Here is a 27,562-nt window from a genome sequence, read left to right as displayed (position 1 = left end):
GGACACCTGGGTGGCTCAGCGGTTGAGCGTCAGCCTTCAGCTCAGGGCATGATCCCGGTCCGTGGAACGAGTCCCACACTGGGCTCCATGCGGGGAGCCTACCTCTATCTCTCTGCCTCTCTGTGTGTGTCTCTCATGAAGAAATAAATAAAATCTTTTTAAAAAAGAGTTTTTTAACATGAATGGACATTAAATTATTATTTTTCTGTATCTATTGAAATGCATATTATTGGTTCTTCTGCCTTTAATTACGTAGTATCTTTTAACAATGGAGTTTTGGATTTTGAATCATCTTTGTATTACAGAGACTACTTCATCATGACATATTTTTTATATGCTACTGAATTTAATTTTCCATTCATAATAGTGATACCCTTTTCCTATATTACTCATCTAGTTTTAGTATTGAGGTAATATTACCTTAATAAAAATGAGTTGAGTAGGTTTCTTTTTCTATTCTTTGAAATAGTTTGTACATGATAGGAATTAGCTGTGTCTTGAAATATGTACCTATATCTGGAGCTGGTGTCTTAAAGCAATGTGGTTGGGTGGATGGGGAATAGTTTATTCAGGTTTACTTTCTTCTCAATACAATTTTGGTGGCTTACAGATTTCTGTTTTATCTGTTTCTAACCTTATAAAATTTCTCATGCATTCTCTAATTTTTCAAAACCAACTAAATCTGTAGTTATCCCTTTTGTTATTTCTAACACTGTTTATGCACTTTCTCTTCCTCAGTCTTGCTAGAAGCATACCTATTTAAGAGAATATAATTTGTTGTACACAATGGTATATACGATCATACTTGTTAATTTTGTTGTTAATCTATTTTATTCATGATTTTCTGATTTAGCTACTAATTTCTAATGGTGAAGGGGCACCTGGGTCACTCAGGGCTGACTTACGCAGCCAATTCTTGGTTTCAGCTCAGGTCATGATCTCAGGGTCATGAGATAGAGTACCATATCAGGAGACATGCTCAGCAGACAGTCTACTGGAGATTCTCTCTCCCTCACCCACTCCCTCTTCCCCCACTCACTTTTGCATGTGCTTTCTCCATAAAATAAATAAGTCTTTTAAAAATTTCTCATGGTAGCACATTAAAATTTCCTAGTGAGATTACAGATTTGTCAGTTTTATAATATATCTATTATTTTTGCCCTTTGTAAATGTGGGCTCTATTGCTAAATATGTTCAAGTATTTCTCGTTTCTTTATTTTTATTCTTTTGTATGGTTTTGTCTTATATATGTCTCTTGCAAGTAACAAATCTGAAAATATCTAGAAGGTGATTTTGTGATTAGTGAAAGATTTATCTCATTTCTGTCATATTACTCTCATGTCCCATTTACCAACCTTTTCTCTTTTTCTTTTTCTCTTCTACTGGATTGATAAAATACCTTGTTTTCCTTTTCTTTTGAACTTCTAGTTGCTGTCCACAGCATCTAGTACATGTGGAATGTTTCTCAATTGGCAATTACATAAGCTTCTTATTATATCTCAGCTACAGCTTTTCTGGAGGATGACTCAGCTTATATCTTTATGGTGCTCCCCAGGATACCTTAAATAAATTTTATGTTTGCTACCAATTCTATAAGTTTAGCCTGACTATTCCAGACATACTTTCAAATTCTGGTGAGAATCTGACCAGTTTTTTTCACATAATATGGTAACAGAAAACTGATCACATTTTTAATATGTACATACAGAAAATAATGTGTATAATAATGGAACTTTTTTAAACATAACTAATAAAAAAATTAAAAAATAAACATAGCTAATGACAAACTAATAAAAGGTCCCTTCTGTTTTAACTTGATAATCTTCTATGATTTTATCATGAAAGTCCTATTGTCTTGCCACTTTTCTGAAAACTGAAGAGTAGGCCACGTAAAGGGTTTCCAAATATATGCCTGGGAAAAAAAGAACAGAAATATCAAAAGAAAGATATTACTCCAATGGAAAAATATCAAAAGGTTAAACAGATTAATTAATACATATAGATATCCAATATAATCATTAATCAAAACGTGCAAACTAGAATTAGCTACAAATTTTCATCTATTAATTTGTCAAAGACTAAAAATAAGCAAGGCTGGGAAGAAATTGCTATTGATTAAAGTTAGTAACAAATTATTTGACATGTGGTTGGCACTTGGTAATTATTTAATAGATGTTTGCTATTATTACTCTCAATAATATTATTTTTGGTTTTGACAAGGCTAGTGGGAATGTAAACTGACCAAACATTATATATATAAGAAATTAGGGATGCCTGGGTGGCTCAGCAGTTGAGCATCTGCCTTTGGCTCAGGGTGTGATCCCAGGGGCCTGGGATCAAGTCCCCCATCGGGCTCCCCACAGGGAGCCTGTTCTCCCTCTGCCTGTGTCTCTGCCTCTCTCTCTCTCTGTGCCTCTCATGAATAAATAAATAAAATCTTTAAAAAAAAAGAAATTATATCAAAATTCTTTAAAATGTTTATTATTCTCTTTACTGAGGAAGTACATGACTCTCAGGAATACACACTAAGGAAGTAATTGGACAAGTACACAGTGATGCCAGTTTAAAATTGCTATTATGCCAGTGCTTATATGAGTGAAAACATTAATCTACATGTACAACAATATGGAATTAGAAAATTAAGTTATATTTAACAGGGGCGCTTGAGTGGCAGAGTCAGCTAAATATCTGCCTTCAGCTCAAATCATGATCCCAGGGTCCTGGGATCAGGCCCCATATCAAGCTTCCTGCTCAGTGAGGAGTCAGCTTCTCCCTCTCCCTCTGCTCATTCCTCCTGCTAGGACTCTTGCTTGCTTGCTCTCTTTTACTCACTCTTTCTCTCAAATAAATAAATTACTTTTTAAAAAAGTTATATGTAGCATATAAGTGATGGAAACACTATAAATGATAACAATTATATATTCATATAAAAATATTCATGATCTATTACATTTTTTGTATTAAAATTTTTTTCATTAAATTTGCTAACATATAATACCCAGTGCTCATCACATCACGTGCCCTCCTTAATGCCCATCACCCAGCCACCCCATCCTCCAGCCACCTCTCCTTCTGCGACCCTCAGTTTGTTTCCCAGAGTTAAATCTTTCATGGTTTGTTTTTCTCTCTGATTTTTCCCCGTTCAGTTTCCCCTCCTTCTCCTATGGTCCCTTGCTCTATTTCTCATATTCCACACTAGTGAAACCATATGATAATTGCCTTTCTCCAACTGACTTATTTCACTTAGCATAATATCTTTGAGTTCTATCCACGTTGATGTAAATGGTAGGTATTCAACCTCTCTGATGCTAATATTCCACTGTATACATATAGCACATCTTTATCCATCATCTGTCAAAGGACATCGTGGCTCCTCCCACAGTTTGGCTATTGGACATTGCTGCTATGGACCTTGGGGTGCAGGTGTCCCGTCATTACACTACATCGGTATCTTTGAGGTAAATACCCAGTGGAGCAATTGCTGCGTCATAGGGTGGCTCTATTTTTAACTTCTTGAGGAACCTCCATACTGTTTTCCAGAGTGGCTACGCCAGTCTGCGTTCCCACCAAAGGTATAAAAGGGTTCCCTTTTCTCCACATCCCTGCCAATATTTGTTGTTTCCTATCTTGTTAATTTTAGCTATTCTCAACAGTGTAAAGTAGTATCTCATTGTGGTTTTTATTTGTATTTCCCAGGTGACAAGTGATACGGAGCATTTTTTTATGTGCCTGTTTGCCATATGTAGGTCTTCTGTTCATGACTTCTGCCCATTTCATGACTGGATTTTTTGAGTTTGGGGTATTGAGTTTTATATGTCCTTTATAGATTTTGGACACTAGCCCTTTATCTGATACATCATTTGCAAGTATCTTCTCCCATTCTGTAGGTTGTCTTTTAGTTTTGTTGGTTGTTTCCTTCTCTGTGCAGAAGCTTTTTATCTTGATGAAGTCCCTATAGTTCATCTTTGCTTTTGTTTCTCTTGCCTTTAGAGACATGTCTTGCAAGAGTTGCTGAGGCTGAGGTCAAAAAGGTTGTTGCCTATGTTCTCCTCTAGAATTTTGATGGATTCTTGTCTCACACTTAGATCTTTCAATCATTTTGAGTTTATCTTTGTGTCTGGTGTAAAAGATTGGTCCAGTTTCATTCTTCTGCATGTGGCTGTCCAATTTTCCCAGCACCATTTATGGAAGAGACTGTCCTGTTTCCAGTGGATAGTCTTTTCTGCTTTGTCAAAGATTAGTTGACCATAAAGTTGAGGGTCCATTTCTGGGTTCTCTGTTCTGTTCCACTGATCTATGTGCTGTTTTTGTGCCAGTACCATGCTGTCTTGATGATCATAGCTTTGTAATATAGCTTGAAGTCAGGCATTTTGATGCCCCCAGCTTTGGTTTTCTTTTTCAACATTCCTCTGGCTATTCAGGGTCTTTTCTGTTTTCATACAAATCTTAGAGGATTGTTTGCTCCAACTCTGTGAAAAAGTCCATGGTATTTTGATAGCGATTGCATTGAATGTGTAGATTGTTCTGGGTAGCACAGATGTTTTCACAATATTTATTCTTCCAATCCATGAGCATGGAATGTTTTTCCATCTCTTTGTGTCTTTCTCAATTTCACTCATCAGTGTTCTGTAGTTTTTAGAGTATAGATCCTTTACCTCTTTCATTAGGTTTATTCCTAGGTATCTTATGGTTTTTGGTGCAAGTTAAATGGGATTCATTCTTTATTTTCTCTTTCTTCAGTTTAATTATCAGTGTATAGAAATGCCACTGATTTCTGTGCATTGATTTTGTATCTTACCACGATGCTGAATTGCTGTAGGACTTCTAAAAATTTGGGGGTGGAATCTTTTAGGTTCTCCATATACAGTGTCATGTCATCTGCAAAGAGTGAGTTTGACTTCTTTGCCAATTTGAAAGCCTTTTATTTCTTTTTGTTATCTAATTGCTGAGGCTATGACTTCTAGCACTATGATGAACAACAGTGCTGAGAGTGGGCATCCCTGTTGTGTTCTTGATCTTGAGGGAAAAGCTCTCAGTTTTTCCCCCGTTGAGAATGATATTCACTGTGAACTTTTCATAGATGGCTTTTATGATATTGAGGTATGTTCCCTCTATCCCTACACTTTGAGAGTTTTAACCAAGAAAGGGTGCTATATTTTGTCAAATGCCTTTTCTGCATCAGTTGAGAGGATCATATGGTTCTTTTCTTTTCTTTTCTCTTTTCTTTTCTTTCTTTTCTTTTCTTTTCTTTTCTTTTCTTTTCTTTTCTTTTCTTTTCTTTTCTTTTCTTTTCTTTTCTTCTTTTCTTATGTGATCTATCACACTGATTGATTTGCAAATGTTGAACCACTCTTACAGCCCAGGAATAAATTACACTTAGTGGTAGTGAATAATCCTTTAATCTAGTGTTGGATCCTATCGGTGAGTATTTTGACATCCATTTTTGTCAGGGATATTGGTTTGTAATTATTTTTGAAGGGGTCTTTGTCTTTTTGGGGATCAAGGTAATGCTGGCCTCATAGAATGGAGTTTGGAAGTTTCCCTTCCATTTCTCTTTTGAAACAGCTTCAGTAGAATAGGTATTATTTCTTTTTTAAATGTTTGGTAGAATTCTCCTGGGAATTCTGGCCCTGGATTCGTTTCCTGGGAGGTTTTTGATGACTGCTTCAATTTCCTTGCTGGTTATTTGTCTGTTCAGGTTTCTTATTTCATCATGCTTCAGTTTTGGTAGTTTATAAGTTTCCAGGAATGCATCCATTTCCTCCAGATTGCCTAATTTGTTGGTATATATTGCTCATAATACGTTCTTAAAACCATTTGTATTTCCTTGGTGTTTGTCATGATCTCTCCTTTTTCATTCATGATTTTATGGAGTCTTTTTTTCTTTTTCTTATTTTATTTATTTATTCATGAGAAACACAGAGAGAGAGGGAGGGGGCAGAGACATAGGCAGAAGGAGAAGCAGGCTCCATGCACAGAGCCCCATGTGGGACTCAACCTCAGGATTCCAGGATCATGCCCTGAGCCAAAGACAGATGCTTAACTGCTGAGCCACCCAGGTGTCCGAGTCTTTTTTCTTTTTAATAAGTCTGGCTAGGGGTTTATCTATCTCATTAATTCTTTCAAAAAAATCAGCTCCTAGTTTTGTTAATCTGTTCTACTATTCTTCTCCTCTATTTCATTGAGTTCTGTTCTAATCTTTATTATTTCTCTTCTCCTGCTCGGTTTAGGCTTTATTTGCTGTTCTTTCTCAATCTCTTTTAGGTGTAACGTTAGCTTGTGGATTTGAGATTTTTCTAAATTTTTTGAGACAGGCTTGTATTGAAATGAACTTCCATCTCCAGACCACCTTTGCTGTATCCCAAAGGTTTTGAACAGTTGTGCCTTTATTTTCATTAGTTTGCAAAAATCTTTTTAATTCTTCTCTAATTTCCTGGTAGACCCCATTCATTCCTTAGTGGGAGGCTCTTTAACCTCCAAACATTTGAGTTCCTTCCAAATTTCCTCTTGAGTTCAAATTTCAAAGCAAACATTGTGGCCCAAAAATGTGCAGGGAATACCAATCTTTTGGTATCGGTTGAGCTCTGATTTGCGACCCAGTGTGTGGTTTATTCTGGAGAAAGCTCCATGTGTACTTGAGAAGAACGTGTATGTCACTGCATTACGATGGAATGTTCTGTATGTATCTGTGAAGTCCATCTAGTCCAGTGTGTCATTCAAGAACATTGTTTCTTTGTTGAACTTTTGCTTAGATGATCTGTCCTTTGCTGAGAGTGGAGTGTTGAAATCTCCTACTATTAAGGTATTATTATCTATGTGTTTCTTTACTTTGGTTATTAATTGGTTGATATAATTGGCTGCTCCCACATTAGGGGCATAAATATTCATAATTGTTAGGTCTTCTTGTTGGATAGACCCTTTAAGTATGATATAGTGTCCCTCTTCATCTCTTACTACAGTCTTTGGTTTAAAATCTAATTTATCTGATATGAGGATTGCTACCCCTGCTTTCTTTTGAGGACCATTTGCATGGTAAATTGTTCTCCACCCCCTCATTTTCAGTCTGAAGGAGTCTTTAGATCTAAAATGAGTCTTTTGTAGATTGCTTATGGATGGGTCTTGCTTTTTTATCCAATCTGATACCCTATGTCTCTTGACTAGAGCATTTAGCCCACTCATGTTCAGAATAACTGTTGAAAGATATTAATTTAATGCCATGGTATTACTTGTGCAGTCCCTGTTTCTGCAGATTGCCTGTTTTTCTGGGTTCCCTCTCCACTTACAGGGTGCCCCTTAATATTTTCTGTAGGGCTGGCTTGGTGGTCACATATTTTTTGTTTCTGCCTATCCTGGAAGCTTTTTCTCTCTCTTATTCTGAACAACAGCCTTGCTGGATAAAGTATTCTTGGCTGCATGTTTTTCCCATTTAGTTCCCTGTATATATCATCCAAGCCCTTTCTGGCCTGCCAGGTCTCTGTGAATAGGTCTGCTGTTAATCTGATTATTTGTTTCTCTGTATGTTAGGAATCTCTTGTCTTGAGCTGCTTTCAGGATTTTCTCCTTCTTTATCTCTGAAATGTGCAAGCTTCACTATTATATGTCAGGGTGTTGATCTACTTTTATTGATTTTGGGAGGGGTCCTCTCTACTTCTTGGATATGAATGCCTGTTTCCTTCCCCAGATTAGTGAAGTTCTTGGCTATGACTTGTTCAAATTATCTTCTGGTCCTGTCTCTCTCTACACCCTCAGGAATTCCAATAATTTGGATGTTATTTTTCTTTTTTCTCAAACTATCACTTATTTCTCAGAGCTTCTCCTTAGGGGGTTTTAGTTGTTTTTCTCTCTTTTACTTAGCTTCTTTCCTTTCCATCAACTTGTCTCCTATGTCACTTTTTTTTTTTTAAGATTTTACGTATTTATTCATGAGAGACACAGAGAGAGAGGCAGAGACATAGGTACATGGAGAAGCAGGCTCCCTGTGGGGAACCTGATGTGAGACTCGATCCCAGGATGCCAGGATCACGCCCTGAGCTGAAGGCAGATGCTCAACCACTGACCCACCCAGGCACCCTTCCTATGTCACTTATTATCTCTTCTGCCTCATTTACACTAGCTGTTAGAGTATCCAGTTTAGACTGTATCTCAGAATATTTTTAGCTTCGGCCTGATTAGATCTCATTTCTGCACCAGGAGAATCTCTAGAGTCTTTTATTTTTTTTCAATCCCAACTAGTAACTTTATAATTGTAATCCTAACTCCATCTCTGACATTTTACTTAAATCCATATCTATTAGATTTGTAGCAGAGAGTATTAACCTCAGTTCATTCTTTTGTTGTCAATTCCTCTTTCTAGTCATTTTGGCCAGTGCAGAATGGTTGTACGAACAAGCAGTCAAAAATATTAACCACGACCCAAGCAAAATATACACTAGACTATTCCAAAGAGATCAGGAACTAATAAATAAAAGAAAAAAGACAAAGAAAAATAAAAAGAAATTTTAAAAAAGAGAAACAAAAAAAGTTGGGGAAGGGGGAGGAGAGAGAGAATATAATCTCACAGAGTGTGCAAAACAGGGTTATCCACTTGGTCCTGAGTGTATTTTGATCTGTGTGTTAGAAGATGCTAAATTCCAAAACTATAAAGAAAGCAAATATTAAATATATGTAATATTTTTGCATATATACATATATATGCAAAAATATATACATATATATGCAAAAATAAAATCGAATACAGTGAAAGGAAGCCAAAAATGAAGAATATATCTATAACATGTAATTGTAAAATATGAAAGTTAAAAAAGAAAAGGCTTAAAGACAAAAAGTTGATAAAATAAACTAGCTGAGACAGGAAAAATTTAAAAATTTTTAAGTTGAAAAATAAATGAATCATAAGAAAAAACCCTCAACTTCTATATACTATTTTCCTCTAGTCCTGGTTTTCCAGTCCTGTTTGGTCATTAAACTTTGCTGTTCTCCTGTTCGTCCAGCTGGTCCTCTTGGGGAGGGGCCTGCTGTGCTAATTCTTATGGGTCTGTGCCTGGGTGGAGTTGCACCACCTCTGGCCAGGGGGCAAGGCTCAGTATAAGCTGTTTGTTGCACGAGGTTTTTGTTCCCTGAAATCTTTCAGCACTTCTTTTGAGGGTGAAAGGAAAAAAAAACATGACCGTGTCTGGATCTGCAGGTCTGGAGCCGAGAGATCTTGGTGAGCACCCAAGCTCACAGACTCCTATGGGGCCAGGCCACTCAGATCCCCCGCCCCCCCCCCCCCCCCAGGCGCAGGCAGAGACACTGATTTGTGCCATTTGTAGGCCTCCAGCAGGGAGAGCCTTTGCCTGCTCAGGTGCACCCCCTCTCTGCCCTTCTTGGAGGAAGCAGAGGGTCGCCCCACTTCTGTCCATTATAGGCCCCTGGCTTGGAGAGTGTTCACCGGGCCTAATGAGCACCCCCTCTGCCTCTCCCAGAGGAAGGCAGAGGGTTGCTGCAATCCAGTCCTTTGCAGGGACCCAACACGGAGAGCAGTTACCCAATCTGGCCAAGTTTCAAGCTTTATGGCAACAAGCTGAACCTGGCACGCCTGGGTGGCTCAACGTCTGCCTCTGGCTCGGGGCAGGGTGGGGGGCGGGGGTGAGTTGGTGGCGGTCCAGGATCCTGGATTGAGTCCCACATCGGGCTCCGTGTGGGGAGCTTGCTTCTCCCTCTGCCTGCGTCTCTGTCTCTCATGAATAAATAAATCTTAAAAAAAAAAAAAAGAACAAGCTGAATGTTTTCCTGAGCTCACTGATCTAAACCTGTTTCCTCGCCCCAAGCTTGGGAACTGTGCCAGCTGAGGCACCTCTGTCCTTCCTGTGCCTCTGGGAATACTGACCCCTCCCCACCCACTGCCCCACCTGTGACTCTGACCTGCTTCACCCCTGAGCACCTTTCAGGCAGGGAAGTTGTTCACAGCAGCTGATTTCTAAAAAGTCCTCATTTTGATCCCCAGGACTGTATTACCAAGGCTCCCTCCCCCACTCATTTAATTTCTGATATACCCCCTCCGTTTCTCTTCTCTGCACTTCTACCTTGCAAAAAGTGGTCACTTTTCTATTTGCAGCATTCCAGCTGTGCTTTCCTTACACCTTAGGTTGAATTTCTAGGTGTTCAGGATGATTTGATAGTTTTCTAGCTAAATTAAGGCGACCAGGTGAAACAAAGACCCCTACTCTTCCACCATCTTGCCTCTCCCATTGCATTTCTAAAATGTAGGTACAAAATTATATACGTAATAAAATCCAACTTTGTAAAAGAAAAGATTAGGAGTATATATGTGTTCTATGCACAGAGAAAAACCTAAAAGCCACACACCAAAATATTAACTTTAACCATTGCTTATTTTCTTCCTTATACTTACCTTTGTGAGATTTTTAAATAATTAGTAAGTACTTATAATCAGATGAATCTTTCTTATTTTGAAAATAAGTCGATTTAGACTTTGTCAAAACAACTGGCCATCGTGCCGGTTCCACTATCTTCCTTGTTCTTAGTACTTTGCCTTCACCTAAACTTGCCTTTGTTAGTCCTTTGATCTTGATAAGGTTTGTTTGCACTATGATTTTGACATACCAGTGGCTCAGGCACTTATAACCTTACTCTTAGAGTTTCTGAATCCATGAGACCTCCCTGGTTACAGTCAATGACTCTTCATCTCTATAACCAAATATACACAGCTCTCTGGGAAGTTAAAACTGATTCTCAGTTGAAGACTCTGGCTATCCTTTTATAATTGTCCTGTCAGCGACATATAATTCACTCACTAATAATCCCCTTGACAGGTAATCTCTTTGACAAATATCAACCTTCCATAACAACCCGGCTCAGCTGTGGACTCTATAAGCCGCATATTCCAAACTAAAGGCAATAGTCCACCCAAATCCAGCTGGCCTTGCCCTAATTCGTTCTCCAGAAGGCTGCTGCTATCACTTTGGATCCTTGCTCCTTAGATTAGGTAAAATATTAGATAAAAGTAAATTCTGAGACTCTAAGAACTATTTTAATAAAAAAAATACTTTTTAAGATTTTATTTATTTATTTATTCATGAGAGACACACAGAGAGAGGCAGAGACACAGGTGGAGGGAGAAGCAGGCTCCCTGCAGGGAGCCTGATGCAGGACTCGATCCCGGGTCTCCAGGATCACACCTGGGCTGAAGGCAGATGCTCAACCCCTGAGCCACCCAGGTGTCTCTAATAAAAAAAATTTTTTGAAAAATATATCATATTTAGAAAAGCTAAACTTATGGGAACCATATGTTGAATTACAGATTCAAAATATTTACATAGCAAAGAATTATTACAAACCATCTGGAGGTAGGATAGTTCAGAGGGTGGATAATGTTCTATTCCAGGTTTTTATTTCTTTCCTCTTGGTATAATTTTTTTCTTCTTGATATCTGCATAGTTCTAGAAAGGTATGTTTTGTCTGTTTCTAAATGCATTGGCATAAAACTCTTTGGGGGTGGGGTTATTATTGATTTGTGACAACTATCTCACATCCGTGATCCTCTCCAGTCAAAAGTTCTTTGAAACAATGCCTTGGCCCCAACCAGTCAGAGAATGGAGACATATGACTCACCCATCCTGGGAATGGCCCCTCCTAGATAGTGGAGGCTTGAAACTGGCCATTGAACTTGCCTGTCACCTTGTCAACTTCAGCCATGCTTATCTGGCTGGATGGGTGGTCCTCTGAGCTGATGATACGGTTGCTGGGGGAGGTACAAGTACATAAGCTCACGGCCATCATTCTGCATATCAAGGTTGCCACCATGGCAAGCGGGAGCCCAGAAAGGAGGCATAAAACTCATTATAAGCATTTTCTTGTGATATTTTAAAATCTCTACTAAAAATAATTTTTTAATCTTCCTAAATCCATAATTATCACCTATAATTTCTAAAATGGTTTAAACATTTATCAGTCTTGCTAAAGGCACATCTATTTTACTATTTTTTTCAAGAGTCAGCTTTTGATTTTGTTGATTCAACCACTTATTTTCTATTACATTAGTGTCTGGTTCTGCAGACACATATTTACAGTGGTTTGATTTATAACAGTACCAGATTGGAAACAACCTAAATGTCTATCAATAAACTGTGCTATATCCAAAGAAATACTACTCAGCAAAAAACAAAACCAAAACCAAACTAGTGATACTCTAAATATGAATGAATCCCAAGGTTGTGGGGATGCCTGGGTGGCTCAGGGTGTGATCCGGGGGTCCTGGGATCAAGTCCCACATCAGGCTCCCCTCAAGGAGCCTGCTTCTTCCTCTGCCTGTGTCTCTGCCTCTCTCTCTCTGTCTCTTATGAGTAAATAAAAAAATATTTTTTTTAAAAAAGTAAACCCTTTAAAAAAAAAGACTCTCAAATCTGTGGTAAATGAAAGCTGGCCAGAAAAGAGTACATAATATATGATTCCATTTATATGAAATTCTGTAAAATAATATAAACTGATATACAGTATCAGAAAATAGATCAGTGGTTGCCCTGGGAACAGGAATAAAGAGGAAGATGGATTACAAAGGGGCATAAGGAAACTTTGGAGTGATGAAAATGTTTGCTATCTTGACTGTGGTGATGGTTTCATAGATGTATAAATATGTCATCAACTCATCAACTTGTACAATTTAAATGTGAATTAATTGTACATCAATTATACCTTAATAAAGCTGCTAAATAAGAGCCCCAAAATATAGCAACAAAGGAGTTTATATAACAAGAATATAGATAAGTACAAGTTAGCTTGATTAGCATAGCTCTCTGGAAAAAGAGAAATGGTTTGTGGTTTTTCTGGTTATAAGGAAGTATAAGACCTGCTTAGCCGATTTTAAGGAATTTTCCTATACAAATACACTGGATTTTATGGAACCTGGACAAGGCACCTAAGTACCATAGGACCTAATGACAACTGCACTGGAAGGCAGGTGCTGGAAAGAACTAGTCTAATAATGTCTATCTGAAGGTCTGAGGTTGGCTATCTGATCTTTTTATTTAAGATTTATTTTTTTGAGAGGGAATGTCTGTGCACTCACACGAAGATAAGGGCAGAGGGAAAGGGAGAAACTCAAATGGACTCTGAGCTGAGTCCAACACAGGGCTCAACTTGGGCTCTGTCTCATGACCCTGAGATCAGACCTGAACCAAAACCAAGAGTTGGACACTTTGTGCCACTAAGGTGCCCTGAAGACGTGATATTTTTATTTGCCTCCCTTTCATGGGAATTCCATTTTCCTCTACCCATTGGTTTCCAACGCTCAGGGTTTGTGTTCTTCTAGAACTTTTAACTTGCACATGAACGTAATGAGCTAATTGGATTGCCCATTGGCCCACTACCAACAAATACCTCTTTCTCTGTTTGATTCAAATTCCCCAGACAGGCAACCCGACTAGCTAAATTCATCTTTTTGTACCAGGCCATTGATAAACTGATCAGCTCATGAACTGACTTCCTTTAACGTCAGACTGCCCATCTTTTGGTCCAAACGACTGTGGTCAAGAGGCAGGAAGGTCCACACATTCAAAGCAGAACACAACTGTTTTGCAAACACAAACTGCGGGCAGGGCAGACTTCCAAAAAAAGGGATGGTATTAGGACAGAAGCCAGTACTTGACATCTCTAGTAGACTAATTTCCTGCTGAAATTAGCTCACAAACCAAGGTATGTACAAGTGGCCCTTGCTGATAGTCACCTTACATGTGATCACCTTTTGTGACCATGCTGCTCTGACTTCTGGCCTAAGTAAGAATTCCATTAGGACTGCTGCTCAGGCTGAGGTATATTCAGCTTCTTTTTTAAATCTGCCAAGGATAGGGACACCTGGGTGGCTCAGGTCATAATCCCAAGGTCCTGGGATGAGCCCTACATCAGGCTCCCTGCTCCTCGAGGCAGCTTCTCCCCTCCTTCTGCCTGTCATTCCCGCAGCTCTCTGCCTCTCTGTCAAATAAATAAATGAAATCCTAAAAAAAAGAAAAGAAAAGAAAAGAAAAGAAAAGAAAAAGACAAGAAAAGAAAGAAAAGAAAAGAAATCTGTCAATGATAGTCCTCTCCCTCTAGCTCTGGACTGTGCTCCACTCCTTGATTTCCCTGGGAAGGTAACATTTACTAAGCACTGTGCACCTAATCTGGTCTTACAAGCATTCTCTTCATCCTTCTATCAGTTCCGAGGACCCAAGAAATCCTACCCTGTCCCTTTACATGTTTTTATTTTCTGGCTTGAGGAATATACACTAGGAAGTGAAGACTGGTTTTACCTTTTGGTGAATCTTAGCTCCTTTACCTATTGTGGTCCAAATGAGAATCTGAATTTACATCCTATTCTTATTTGGCAAAAATTGATCATTTTAAATTTCTGAGCCGGCAGGTTAAAAAAACAAAAACAAAACCCAGGAATATACAGATTAATCTTTCATGTGTAGAAGAGGTCTTTAGGAGAAAAAACTCACCATAAAATATTAGTTCCTGGGATCTAAGCCAAATAGCTACATCTAGTGTTTAAAGTGGGATCAGCAATTTTTAAGTGTGATCTTTGCTCTGAAAACAAGGGTCATGGGAAGGGAAACTGGTTTTTCAATGTCAAGGTTGATAAAGCCTTTAAAGGACTCCCAAAGGCCTGGCAGAGGTATTATTATTATAAATTCCTTTTCTAGGGTGCCTGGATGGCTCACTTCAGTTGAGTGTCTGACTCTTGACCTTGGATCCAGGAAAGTCTGACGAAAGAGTGTCCGTACTATTATAATTTTTCATTCTTTCCACTTTTTCAAATTTCCAACATATCCTCACTCTCTGATAACCTTTTTTCTGATTTCATTGGGCAACAAAAACAATGTGAAGAAAACCTCCAACAACTCTCTCCATCACATCGACTACACTATCAGCATCTCATATACTCTTACTCTCCTCTGTGAGCATTTTCTCCTCAGAAATGTATGCATACATATCAAATTTTCCACTTACCTCCAAAGGATTCTCACTTTTACCTAAAGCTCATTCAAGGGTCCCAGGTTAAGAACCACCTAACCACCAGGTTAAAGTCATATTCCCATTAGTTAGGAAGCGATGGCAAGGGATGAAGTAACATTGGCAGGCTATTTGAATCATTTCACCTAAAAATATAGTCAAAGTTTTGTGAACAGTGTCCAATATAAAAAGTGTTTCTTGAGAGCTGATTCCATGTCCACCATGTGAGCAATATTTAGAAATACTATTTGGCATGATATCGAATAGAAATACGATAGATTACTTAATTGCAAAGAGAACAACATGCCTTTACAACAGAGCTGTCAGCGTGTTAATCAAATGACCAGGGGTGCCTGGGTGGCTCTGTGGTTAAGCTCTGCCTTTGGCTCAGGGCATGATCCTGGAAGTCCCAGGATTGAGCCCCAGGATGGATTCCCAGGATCAAGTTCCAGGATTGAGTCCCACACCAGGCTCCCTGTAGGGAGCCTGCTTCTCTCTGTGTGTGTCTCATGAATAAAGAAATCTTTTCTAAAAAATCAAATGATCAAACTTATTGTTACTAACAGTGAGATAAACCTGACATCACACAGTGGACCTAAAAAACATCCTTGTGGGGATCCCTGGGTGGCGCAGCGGTTTAGCGCCTGCCTTTGGCCCAGGGTGCGATCCTGGAGACCCGGGATCGAATCCCACGTTGGGCTGCCTGCATGGAGCCTGCTTCTCCCTCTGCCTATGTCTCTGCCTCTCTCTCTATCATAAAAAAAAAAAAAAAAAAAAAAAAAATTCCTTGTGAAATGTTTGATGCAAGCTACTGAAGCCTCCAGGAACTTGCTGTTTATAGAAGATACAAGGTTTAGGAGCAAAAATGAATACAATCAGACAACTCAGAAATAGGTATTCTTCAGGATAATTGGCTTTGTTTCTTAAAGAAAAAAATCCTTTATTGTAGGGGAGTGTAAAGATTACTTTTTTTTTTTTTTAAGATCTATTGATTTATTCAGAGAGAGAGAGAGAGACAGAGACACAGGCAGAGGGAGAAGCAGGCTCCATGCAGGAAGCCCCAGGTGGGATTCGATCCCAGGTCTCCAGGGTCACGCCCTGGGCCGAAGGAGGCCCTAATCCGCTGAACCACCGCGGCTGCCCTAAAGTCTGTTTATAAGTGAAGTATCCTAATGTTTCAATTTAGGATTCTGACAAAAACAAAATGACACCAAACACTCACATAAATAAAACAATCATGACAAAAGTAACAACTATTTTTCCCCGTGTTCACCTGTTTTGCTTCCTAAATTCCACATGCGCGTGGACAGGAACAGTTTAAATCCACGTGATGAGCACAAGGGTGATTTTGTATCTTCTTGTGCATCTTCATCGTCTCGAAAAATGTTCAGAATAATAGAACTCAGAGGTGCATTAGTCCTATTATACCCATCTCCCCCCCACCCCCCCATCCTACCCTTCTTTAACAGTCCTCTGCTTTGCCCAGGTCTTTGAAGGCTTTCTTGGGGGATTCCTGGACAAACCGAGTTCTCCCTTTTCCGAGTTTCCCCGGTGCTTGTAACTTGGAATTTGGCCCTAAACTACGCTTCTTCCGCTTCTTCCTCGTGCCTGGCCTCCGCAAAAGCGGTGCAACCCGCAGGCCTGGCGGAGCAACGCACCGGATTAAAAAAATGGGATTGCGGTTGGCCTGCAGGGCATTTGCAGGAAAAAAAAAAAAAAAAAAAGCATTGTTTAGCAAGTTAACAAGATGTAGCGGTGAGGGATCCACACCAACCCGGGACGGTGGCGATTAAAAAGGCAAGTCCCGCGCACTACGGGAGGCGGGCGGCTGCCTCGGCGGGAAGCCGCGACCCCGCGCCGCAGGCCCCGCAGCAGCGGCCCGACCCGGGGCAGGCCGAGGGCAGGCCGAGGGCGCGCGGGGCAGCTCCGCGGGACGGCGGCGGCCGAGGGGCCCGGGAGCGCCGGGCAAGGTCACGGAAGGTCGGCGTCACCCGGCCCCGCGGGCGCGCTTCCCGGGAAAGGGGCGGGCGGCCCGCCTCCGGCCTGCGCCCTTGCCCCGCCGCCCCCGCCCCCGCGCCCGCACTCGCACTCGCACTCCCGGCGGCCCCGCCCCGCCCCGCGCCCGGGCTGCAGCCTCCCCCGGACGCGGACCCGCCTCGGGGCGCTCGACCGCCCTCCCCGCCCGGGGGCGCGCGGCGGGAGCGCCCTCCCGTTTCCGCGAACACGCCCCGCCTCCCCTCCTCCCCTCTCGTCTCTTCCCCTCCCCTCCTCCCCTCTTCTTCCCTCCCTTCCTCCCTCCCTCCCTCCCCTCCCCACCCCACCCCACCCACCCGGGGTCAAACGCGCGCGGCGGGAGCGCCGTCCGGTTTCGTGGAACACGCCCCTCCTCCCTCCCCTCCCCTTCCCTCCCTCCCCGTCCCTTCCCTGTCCCTCCGCACCCGCCTGGGGTCCCGCCGCCGTGGAACACGCTCCCCCTCCCCCCCCTCCCCTCCCCTCCCCACCCGGCCGGGGACTCGCGGCCGCGGCTGAAGCGCCCTCCCGCGGCGGCGGTACATGCTCCCCTCCCTTCCTCCCTCCGTCCCGCGTCCACGCCGGGGGGCGTGGCCAGGCCGTGCGGGGGCGTGGCCAGGCCTGCGGGGGCGTGGCCAGGCCGTGCGGGGGCGTGGCCAGGCGGCTCCGGGCCCTGCGCGCGGGAGGACCCCGGCGGGCGGCGGGGAGGCCGAGCGCGGCGGCGGAGCGCGGAGGAGCGCGGAGGAGCGGCGCGGGGCGGCCATGGCCGCGGTGCTCAGGCGCAGCTGCGGGGTGAGCGCGGACACGGGGGCCGCGGCGCTCGGGGCGGGGGGGGCGGCGCGGGGCGACGCCGGCGCTGCGCTGGGTGGCGGCGGGCGGGGCGGGGGCCCGAGGCGGCGGCGGGGCCCGTGCGTCGCTGTCCCGCGCCCCCCGTGACCCCGCGGCCCCCGCGCCCCCCGCCCTGGCCTCGCCCTCCGGCCGCCCCGGGCTCGCCGCGACCTTCCCCCGACCGTGACCCGGCCTTGGCCTCGGGCGGCGGGGCCTGCTCTCACGGCCTTGGCCTTTGAGGGGAGCCCGCGGGGCGTCTGCCGCCAGCCCGGGAGCCAGTCGGGGCGCCCGAAAGCGCGGGGGCCGGGCCCTCCGGGGACGACCGTGCAGCGGCGGCGGCGGCGGCGGCGGGGCTGCCCCAGCCCGTAGGTCTCTGCTCGTCCCGCCCGCCGCGGCCTGGAAGAGGGAAGAAGCTGCCGCAGAATTTGCTGGAAGCCGGTCCGGGTATCCTGGGGTCGTGGCTCACGGATCCGGATCCGACGCCGTCTCTGCCACTTGGTTACCCTTTATCTTAGATATTACTGGTACATTAAGACGGCCATCCTGACGTCATCTGTGATTAAGAGATTCATGTTCTCGGCCAAAAAGAGTAGGAATTTTAGGATCTATGAAAATTCTAGTTGCCCAGTATTCGTGATGGCTCTGCGAGGTAATGGACCGGGGATTTAAAAAATGATGATTACAAATTGAACGCCAATTTAAAGACAATTCTTTTTTAGATGATGATGAACTCTGACAACCAAAAAAGAAAAAAGAGGCTAATTTCTCAACCAGAAAAAGATCAATTTCTCAATCTCTCCAAGGGAAAATATAGAAAACCCTGATCCAGAAAACTTACACCCCTGTATCTGTTCTTTGACACTCCCATAAAATTTAAGGTTCTTAGGTTCCTTTTTTTTTTTTAATTTTAAAGATTATTATTTATTTATTCATGAGACACAGAGAGAGAGGGACAGGGAGAGAAGCAGGCTCCACGCAGGGACCCCACGTGGGACTCGATCCCAGGTCTCCAGGGTCACGCCCTGGGGCAAAGGCAGGTGCTAAACGGCTGAGCCCCCCAAGCTGTCCAGGTTCTTATATTCCTAAGATATACACAAAAGTGTTTCATTATAGTTGTACTGTGGTTGCAGACTTGAGGTTTGATGGAAGATGCTGTTGAGTTAGGGACAAAAGCGGCTTGCCAGACCAGAGGTGAATAAACCAGACCATCCAATCCCAGGTGCCACAGGTGAGGCCTTGTTACAACAGCTGCTTCTGACCAATAAAGAATTACCTAAAAAGGAAGTAAGCCTTTGAAGATATTATCACTAGTCCTTACTCTATGGTGATGATAGAGATGTTTAAAGGATTGAGGCTCCCCTGTTGGCTTTTAATAAAAGACCAACCCCGCAAGTCCTCAGTGGCGACCCTGTCCGGACCCCTCTCACTCCTGAGAGCCTTCTCTGCACCTTTGCTTAATAAACTTCTATCGCTTTACTCACTTCCCTTTGTCCAGATTTCCTTCTTTGACTCTGTGAGACCAGAGCCAAGCTCTCCCGTATCCTTTGTCTTTTGGAGATTTGGAATCTGGTTGTTCTGGGTAGAGAGCCCAGAGTGATAAAAGTCAGCATTTATTTGGCATGATGCGTCCAAGACGTTTTCTTGTTTTAAATCCTCTCAACAAATCATCCAGCAAAAAAAAAAGAGCTTCACTTTCTAGATTTGAAGAGAAGCTACGGCAAGTTGGTAATTGGCCCAAGGTCTCAAAAACACTTGGGGGAGTCTAGACTCAAGCCATTCTAAGTCTAAATAATCTACTAATTCTATATTCTGTGTGCATTGGGCCACCTCTCGAAATGGCTAGCATTATATATCATTAGCAGATTGATGGGGATTGTTTCCTGGCTGTAGCTACTTCCGTATTTTGTTTTATGTGACATTTTCCTGAAGAGTAATATGTAAACTTTTTACAAATTATTTTAAGTCCACTAATAATTCCCTATTTAAAGTCACAGCAGACTGTTTTACCTGTTTTATGAGGTCTGATGTTGTGCAGTGGTGTCTAAACCACTAGAAGAACAAGGTTTTTTTGGTCTGGTTTTTGTGGGATTTTTTTTTTTTTTTTTTTTTTTTTTATTGGATGTAGTAACCAATTAGGAGACCTAAACTGAAAGAGCAGTAAAGCAAGGTGGTTAATGGTATAGATTCTCTACACTTAATGTTACAGTTAGAATCCTGGTTACACTACCTAACAGCAGAGTGACCTTGGCCAGTTTCACTTGAACTTGCCGAGCCTCAGTTTCTTCGTATGCAAAGTAAGGATAAAAATAGTGCCTTAATCCTAGGCTTGACTTGGAGATTAAGTGAATTGGCGTGTAGAATGTGACCCTGAACAAGTATGTTTGGTCTATGATGACTGAACAATAAGGGCTAGAGAAACCATGTTTTATTTCCAAACTAATTTAATGAAAATTGCAAAGAAGATATGAATTTTTGTACTCTGTAGTTAGTACAGAGTACAAACTACAAAACTACAAAATTAGTAGTTATTTTTTTCAAGATTGTATAAAGTGTTATTTAGAAAGAGTTATTTAAAATATTTGACAGAGTTGCCTGGGTGGCTCATTGGTTGAACATTGCTTTTGGCTCAGGGCGTGATCCCAGAGTCCTGGGATTGAATCCCACATCGGGCTCCCTGCATGGAGCCTGCTTCTCCCTTTGGCTATGTCTCTGCCTCTCTCTCTTGTGTCTCTCATGAATAGATAAATAAAATAAAGATATTTGACAATCCATACCGTCACTTTAAGTGTAGGTGGTTCAGGCGCCTGGGTGGCTCAGTCAGCTAAGCGTCTGCCTTTCAGCTCAGGTCACAGTCCTGGGATTGAGCCCTACATCAGGCTCCCTGCTCAGTGGAGACTCTCTTCTCCCTCTCCCCATCCCCCTCCTTGTGTGCATGCGCTCAAAAGCAGAAGTTTATTTATTTATTCATGAGAGACACAGAGAGAGAGGCAGAGACACAGGCAGAGGGAGAAGCAGGCTCCACACAGGGAACCTGACATGGGGCTCAATTCCAGATCTCCAGGATCACGCCCTAGGCTGAAGGCGGTGTTAAACCGCTGAGCCACCTGGGCTGCCCACATCTGTAATTTATTTAGAAGAGGGTTCACAAATATTTTTGTAAAGGGAGAGTAAATAATTTCAGCTTTGTGGACTATCTGGTTTCTGGCAACTGGAAAAGCAGCAATTGACAATATGGTGTACCAGTAAAATTGTATTTATTAAACTGGTAGCTGCAAACAAACAAGCAAAAAGCAAACAAAAACTGATGGCTGCCTTAGTGTGTGCTGATTACTGTTTTAGAGTATTCTAGGAATGCTTGTAGACAACAGCTGGAGATCTAGAACATAGTTTTAGGCTAACTTGTTAAATAAAGTGAAGTATCTTAGAAAATGGAATCCTCCACGGGGAAGATTCCCAGAGGCATACCTGTGAGGCTCACAGGGACAGGGTATCAAAGTTGACAGACTAGGGGACTCTTGAATGCAGCACTATACCATCCTGTTTTTGCTTCTCAATCCCTGACTATTGTTTGTCTTGTAGACACTCAAGTAGTACAAATACTACTGTTATTTTCATTGCTTTAAAAAGTTTTTTTCTTTGTATTAAGTGTTCACACATCTGGTACTTGGCTTATTTAATATAGAAATCAAATTACGGTTGAAGGCATTTAAGTAATGGCTTAAAAAACTGTGCTGTTGAGTATAGCCAAACAAGTTGCTGTACTTACTTGTAATTGCCAGTATTCTCTTATTTGATGTTTAATTTGTCAAATTTATTTTTGTAAAATTGTCCCTTACAGGTCCTGAAAAGCCTTTCTCGTTTTGACTGGAGACTACAACATACAAAACCTGCCCTAAAGCATGAACCAAGATTGGGGTTTAATTTTGGTATGTGTTTTGTTCTGTCTTTGACTTTAAACATATTTGATATATATATATGTCTGGAATGTATTTGTAAATCGTCTTAGTAATGTCTGTCAATGATTAGAACCAGTTACCATCCACAGATTGTTCAGTCATACACAATTTTCTTGATCTCTTTTTTTTTTTTTCAGTGTAATATCCTACGTGGAGATCTGTGTTAGCAGCAAACATAAATACCTGTGCCTTTTTTTCTAAGTATGTAGCCCTAAATAGATAACAAATGTACTATTAGGTACAGTCTTCAAGTTAGAAATTTGAGTGTAAAAAACATGTTTTGAACACTTAGGTACACAGTGCTAGGTACCTGCTAATAAGCCAAAGCCTATTTGGGCCCTGATATATCTGAACTGCAGTTTTGATGCTAATGAATAGTTTAACGTTTTGGGATTGGGGAGTCATGTGGTATTGGAAGGAAAAGGAATAAGATCTCCCTTCCCCTTTGGTCTCTAAAATGAAGATCCTGAGCAAAAATAATAATAATAATAATTCCTATTTTTAGCATCCTTGCCTCCTAAAATGCTTCTTGCTTCAAAATTATTACCTTTCCTTTAGTTACAAATCCATTTTCTCTGGTTTCTTGGTCTCAGAAAATAGTTACAAGGGAGCTCAGATAATTAACTCGTACCCAGATACAAATAACAGGTTATCATTTTTGTTTTTTATTTTATTTTTTTAAGATTGTTAGTTTCCTTACAGTTTTTTAAAGAGAATTAAATGAAAAATTTTAGGCCATATAAGGATAGCAGTTTGGGGCATTGGATTTTCTCTTATTAATATAGGTTAGGTACAATTGCTATTTAGTTTCGGTTTGCCCACATACAGATTCATAATAGTAGGAAACCAGCAGGAGAGGGACACCTTGTGGCTCAGTGGTTGAGCAACTGCCTTTGGCTCCGTCCCTGATCGTCCCTGATCCCGGGGTCCTGGGATGGAGCCCTATAACAGGCTCCCTACAGGGAGTCTGCTTCTCCTGCTGCCTGTCTCTCTCATGAATAGATCAAATCTTTAAAAAAAATAAAAAATAAAAAAAATAAAAGCCAGCAGGAGAAATCTGTGCTAGTTTGCTGAGTAACAAGATGATCTAGATACAAGTGTTGAGGAGGGAGGTTGTAAAGCTTAAAAGGACTAGAAGAAGTAACATCTCTGAGCAGTTGTATATTGCTCTTTTTCTAAAATGAAGATAATATCTGCCACATAGGATTTATTTGAAGAATAATGACGTATGTAAAGTCCTTAGTATACAGTGGCTGGATTTAAATAGTTTCTCAATAAATAGTACAAACCAGGTACCTGCCTTCCCTGTCCTTTACTCACCCACAACCTTGGTATCTGCTGGTCCCAATATTAGAAGTAAATTCTGATGTAGTGAACCATGACTAAGACTCTTAAATATATGTAAGTATATAATGTTAGGGACGCCTGGGTGGCTCGGTGCTTGAGTATCTGCTTTTGGCTCTGGGCGTGACCCCGGAGTCCTGGATTGAGTCCCACATCGGGCTCCCTGCATGGAGCCTGCTTCTCCCTCTGCCTGTGTCTCTGCCTCTCTCTCTCTCTCTCTGTGTGACTATCATAAATAAATAAAAAAATTAAAAAAAAAAAGTATACAGTGTTAATTCATTTTAAGACTATCATTTCCTCATTCTGGGCTCTTGTTTCCTTATCAATAAAATGGGAGATTGGATTTTAGGCTGTTTGATTCAAAACCAAAATTCTCATGTCTTTTACATTTTCTTACATCCCCATACAAATAATTATTATAGTCATCAGTATGCTTGCTCATTCTTGTCTCTTTGCTTTTGCTCTTATTTTTCTTGCCCAGAATACCCTATGTCTCTCTCTCTCTCTCTGTTTTTTTTTTAAAGATTTTATTTATTTATTAGAGAGAGAGAGAGAAAGAGAGAGAAAGGCAGGCTCCATGCAGGGAGCCTGTTGTGGGACTCGATCCCGCGTCTCCGGGATCAGGCCCTGGGCTGAAGGTGGCGCTAAACTGCTGAGCCACCTGGGCCGCCCAGCCTTTATCTCTTTTAAAATCTTACATATCCTTGGACGTTGTACACAACCACATTTAAACCTTGAGGTAGTGTGGATTTGAAAAAATCCAAGCGATCAGCTCCTGTCCTCAGGCCAGCCAGCATATTCATTTCATTAGTGTTATAACAACAGAACCTCATATTTTATGTAATTGAATTAGTTTTATGTTATAGTTAACTTTTGAGAAACCCTCCCACCACTTTTACCATTTGCTTTGTGCTAATATATAACCTTAAAGTATTAATTTATACCCTTTAAATCTGAGTTTAAAGGAAGAGTGTAATTGTATTGGTATTCTTACATGATATTTTGGAGCAGGTTTTATTGGTTTATGGTCATTAAGCATGTCTCATCTCCCTAGTTAGACTGATTCTTGAGGTCAGGGAATGTCTTATACATTAGTTTCATTTCAGTATTAGTAAACATTTGATAAATCTGTATAGGAACTAGTAAGAAGTAAAAACAAATTTTTTTTACTCTCATCAGTTGGAAGAGAAAAACAAGTTTATATCTGTTACTCACTTGTAAAAGCTAGAAATCTTCCCTACCTCCTTCTTGTACTTGTATTGACATGGGTTTACTTATATTTGTACAGTGGAATCTTGCTAGTCCAAAAGTGTGTTGCGGTCTTTGCACTTTGCAGAAAGTACACTTCGTGGACTTTCTGATTAATCAAGAGTCAAAGACTCCATTATAAATTTTCACATATTGAGTTCATGGGACTTTACTCTTCATCTTCAGCTCATTGTCTTGTTTTAATGTTTTCTAAATGACTTTCTCTTAGAGTTCACTGAACAGCAAAAAGAGTTTCAAGCTACTGCTCGTAAATTTGCCAGGGAAGAAATAATCCCCGTTGCTGCAGAATATGATAAAACTGGCGAGGTAGGTGTATGCATATTAAAGGAGAAAAAGTTTTTTACATTTTTTATAAGATTATATAATCAAACTATGTAGATTTTAATATAACTTGTTTTTTTGTTTTTACCTTTTTCTTTTAGTACCCTGTCCCCCTAATTAAAAGAGCATGGGAACTTGGTTTAATGAATACACATATTCCAGAGAGTTGTGGTAAGCTTTCATGACATTTTTAATCCTAGAATAAGTATGAACAGGGAAAATGGTAAGACTGTATTCATTCTTTCAAATATTGGATGCCATTTATATTTCACTTATGATTTAGGGCCTCTACTTTTATTTTCCTGTTCAGACTTCAGTAGTTGCCTACTTTTAGAAACATTGTATTAACACTTAGAGCATTTTTCATTTTAACTGGTTTCAACCTTAACTTCATCTTAGACATTGTTAATTTCTCTTTGGTCAGTTTGTTACATTTTGATTCTACCTTTGATTTTGCATTTTATGAAGACTTTTTTTTCTGTGACATTGTCACTTCTTCAGGTGAAAAAAGTCAAAGTTGAATCAAATTTTTACAATATCAAGTTGAAACAGGAAGACAGGTTCAGATTACAAATAGAAACGTTTTTGAAGGACGCCTGGATGGCTCAGTGGTTGAGCGTCTGCCTTCGGCTCAGGGCGTGATCCTGGAATTCCAGGATTGAGTCCCATGTCGGGCTCCCTGTATGGAGCCTGGTTCTCCCTCTGCATGTGTCTTTGCCTTTCTTTCTCTTTGTCGTTCATGAATAAATAAATAAAATTAAAAAAAAAACATTTTTGAAATATTTAAAACTTATATTAGAGAAGTATAATTTGTTACTGTGCTAACCAGAACACTTTTTAGTTTCTTATTAGTTAAAATAGTTCACCTTTATTTCTGACAAGATATACTACATATTATAATGGATCTTAAAATATTTTGATACTATAGGAGGTCTTGGACTTGGAACTTTTGATGCTTGTTTAATTACTGAAGAATTGGCTTATGGATGCACTGGGGTTCAGACAGCTATTGAAGCAAATTCTTTGGGGGTAAGTTTTTTAGAAAATAAATAGTTATTAGAAAATTAGTAGTTAACTGAGCCGTTAATGGGATAGTAGATTAGGTTAAGTTGGTGCAACACAATTTTCTTTAAAAGGAATAAAGAGGGGGTGGCCTGGGTGTCACAGTTGGCTAAGTGTCTGCCCTCAGCTCAGGTCATGATTCCAAAGTCCTGGGATTGAGTCCATCAGGCTCCCTGCTCAGTGGGCAGCCTGCTTCTTCCTCTCCCACTCCCCCTGCTTGTGCTTGTGAACACTCTCTCTCTCTCTCTCTCTCTCTCTGTGTCAAGTAAATAAATAAAATCTTAAAAAGTAAATGGGTAAGTAGATAGATACAAAAAAAGAAAAAAACACGAGATTCTGCATTGAAGCCTAGAGCTCTTCTTATTGCCTGAGTTGATCATTCTGGCCCTGTTGTCTCCAGTAATTGGAGTTCTAGCTAGCCTTGTAGGGACACTATACTTTGGCTGCTGCTTTAGTGGCATTTCTTAGGTATAGGCAAGGCCAAAAACTAGCATTCAGGAAAGAAGGATCGGGATGGCTTGCTGCCACTGCTGGCAATGCTGACTTTATTGAGCAGTTCTTAAGAGGTTTGATCATATATACCACATCATTTATCCTAAATTTAATTTTTAGTGCATATTACTGCAGTGGATTTTTACGTATTATATTACCAAATAGTCCTATATATAACTTAATTTTTGAAAATACTGGGTTCACAGATTTATTTCCTCATGGTTTTAGCTCTCTTAAAGGAAGAGTAAAGGCCAGTTCTTTGGACTTAGTCTTTGGGAGTGGGGGGAGTAGTTCTCTTGTTTTGTTTGAATTATAGTATCTCTGAATTTACATACCTAATAAAAATATCTTGCCTTTTTTCAATGTCGCTTTTCTTTTTGGTAGCAAATGCCTCTAATTATTGCTGGAAATGATCAACAACAAAAGAAGTATTTGGGGAGACTGACCGAGGAGCCATTGATGTGTGTGAGTATGTGCGGCTGCTGCTTGGAAAGAAGGATGCTTTTTCTCCTTTCCAATACAAATGTGTACACTGGGCTGTGACATATTAAGACAAAAGTTAGCAATATATTTAGGTATGATGATGTTTCTGGGTTACCAGGTAAGTGTCTTAATAATCTCCTAGCTTATTTCCAGGAAAGAAATATCTGCTTAATGGAGCACTCTGCAGGCAGTTCAGGAACTGCATGATTGTGTCAGGAAGTTCAGATTGAATGTATGACAATAGTCTTTGAACTACTAGTCTTTTGAACTAATAAGAAATTAATGTGACTGAAAAGTTATTTTATTTGTTGAATGACTGAATGACTTGGGAAGAATATTTATAGAATTTATTTATTTAATTTCCTGAGCACTACTCAACAAAAGTTTAAATTGGATTTAAAAAAATATTTATATGGGCTCCTGCCTGGCAGTCAGTAGAGCATGTGACTCTTGATCTCAGGGTCATGAGTTTAAGTCCCATGTTGGGCATGGAACCTATTTAAAAAAGGAAAAAAGATAATTATAATATATACAAACACATGTTCTCAAAGTGTTTTTACATAAAGACTTTGACTTCTTTTGTTTATGAGTTGAACAGATTTCAATTTGGGGTGTGATTGTGATACCAAAATATAGTAAATTGTTAGTTTTGAGCTAATTGTGAAAATTGGTCTGCAAAAATAGAAGGTAATAGTTAAAAATAACATTTCTTATTTCAGGTACTGAAATTTTAGGCAAACTGCTTAATAAAAACATTTATATAGATTTCTTTGTTAATGGTCACTTTTCAACAAATTTGTTTAGTA

General features: G+C 40.8%; 1 protein-coding gene and 1 long non-coding RNA gene across 2 annotated transcripts in view; one reads left to right on the top strand and one right to left on the bottom strand.

Moving 5' to 3' along the window:
• Window positions 1-1,666: 1,666 nt before the first annotated feature.
• On the bottom strand, window positions 1,667-16,409 carry LOC119872372. The gene is made up of 2 exons (XR_005360472.1): window positions 16,265-16,409; window positions 1,667-1,912 (listed from the first exon to the last, which is right to left on the bottom strand). It is a non-coding gene; the product is annotated as an uncharacterized LOC119872372 (long non-coding RNA).
• Window positions 16,410-17,661: 1,252 nt separating this feature from the next.
• Window positions 17,662-27,562, top strand: part of ACADM (acyl-CoA dehydrogenase medium chain) — a 30,436-nt gene continuing 20,535 nt past the window's right edge. The window contains exons 1-6 of the mRNA XM_038541645.1: window positions 17,662-17,793; window positions 21,668-21,755; window positions 24,607-24,704; window positions 24,821-24,890; window positions 25,648-25,748; window positions 26,658-26,738. Coding sequence (XP_038397573.1) covers window positions 17,764-17,793; window positions 21,668-21,755; window positions 24,607-24,704; window positions 24,821-24,890; window positions 25,648-25,748; window positions 26,658-26,738 — 468 coding nt within the window. The 5' untranslated portion in view covers window positions 17,662-17,763. The remainder of the gene's footprint in view (window positions 17,794-21,667; window positions 21,756-24,606; window positions 24,705-24,820; window positions 24,891-25,647; window positions 25,749-26,657; window positions 26,739-27,562) is intronic.

The sequence above is a fragment of the Canis lupus genome, chromosome 6, assembly GCF_011100685.1.
Source record: "Canis lupus familiaris isolate Mischka breed German Shepherd chromosome 6, alternate assembly UU_Cfam_GSD_1.0, whole genome shotgun sequence".
Taxonomy (NCBI): Eukaryota; Metazoa; Chordata; class Mammalia; order Carnivora; family Canidae; genus Canis; species Canis lupus.
This window is presented reverse-complemented; position numbering and strand designations above follow the sequence as displayed.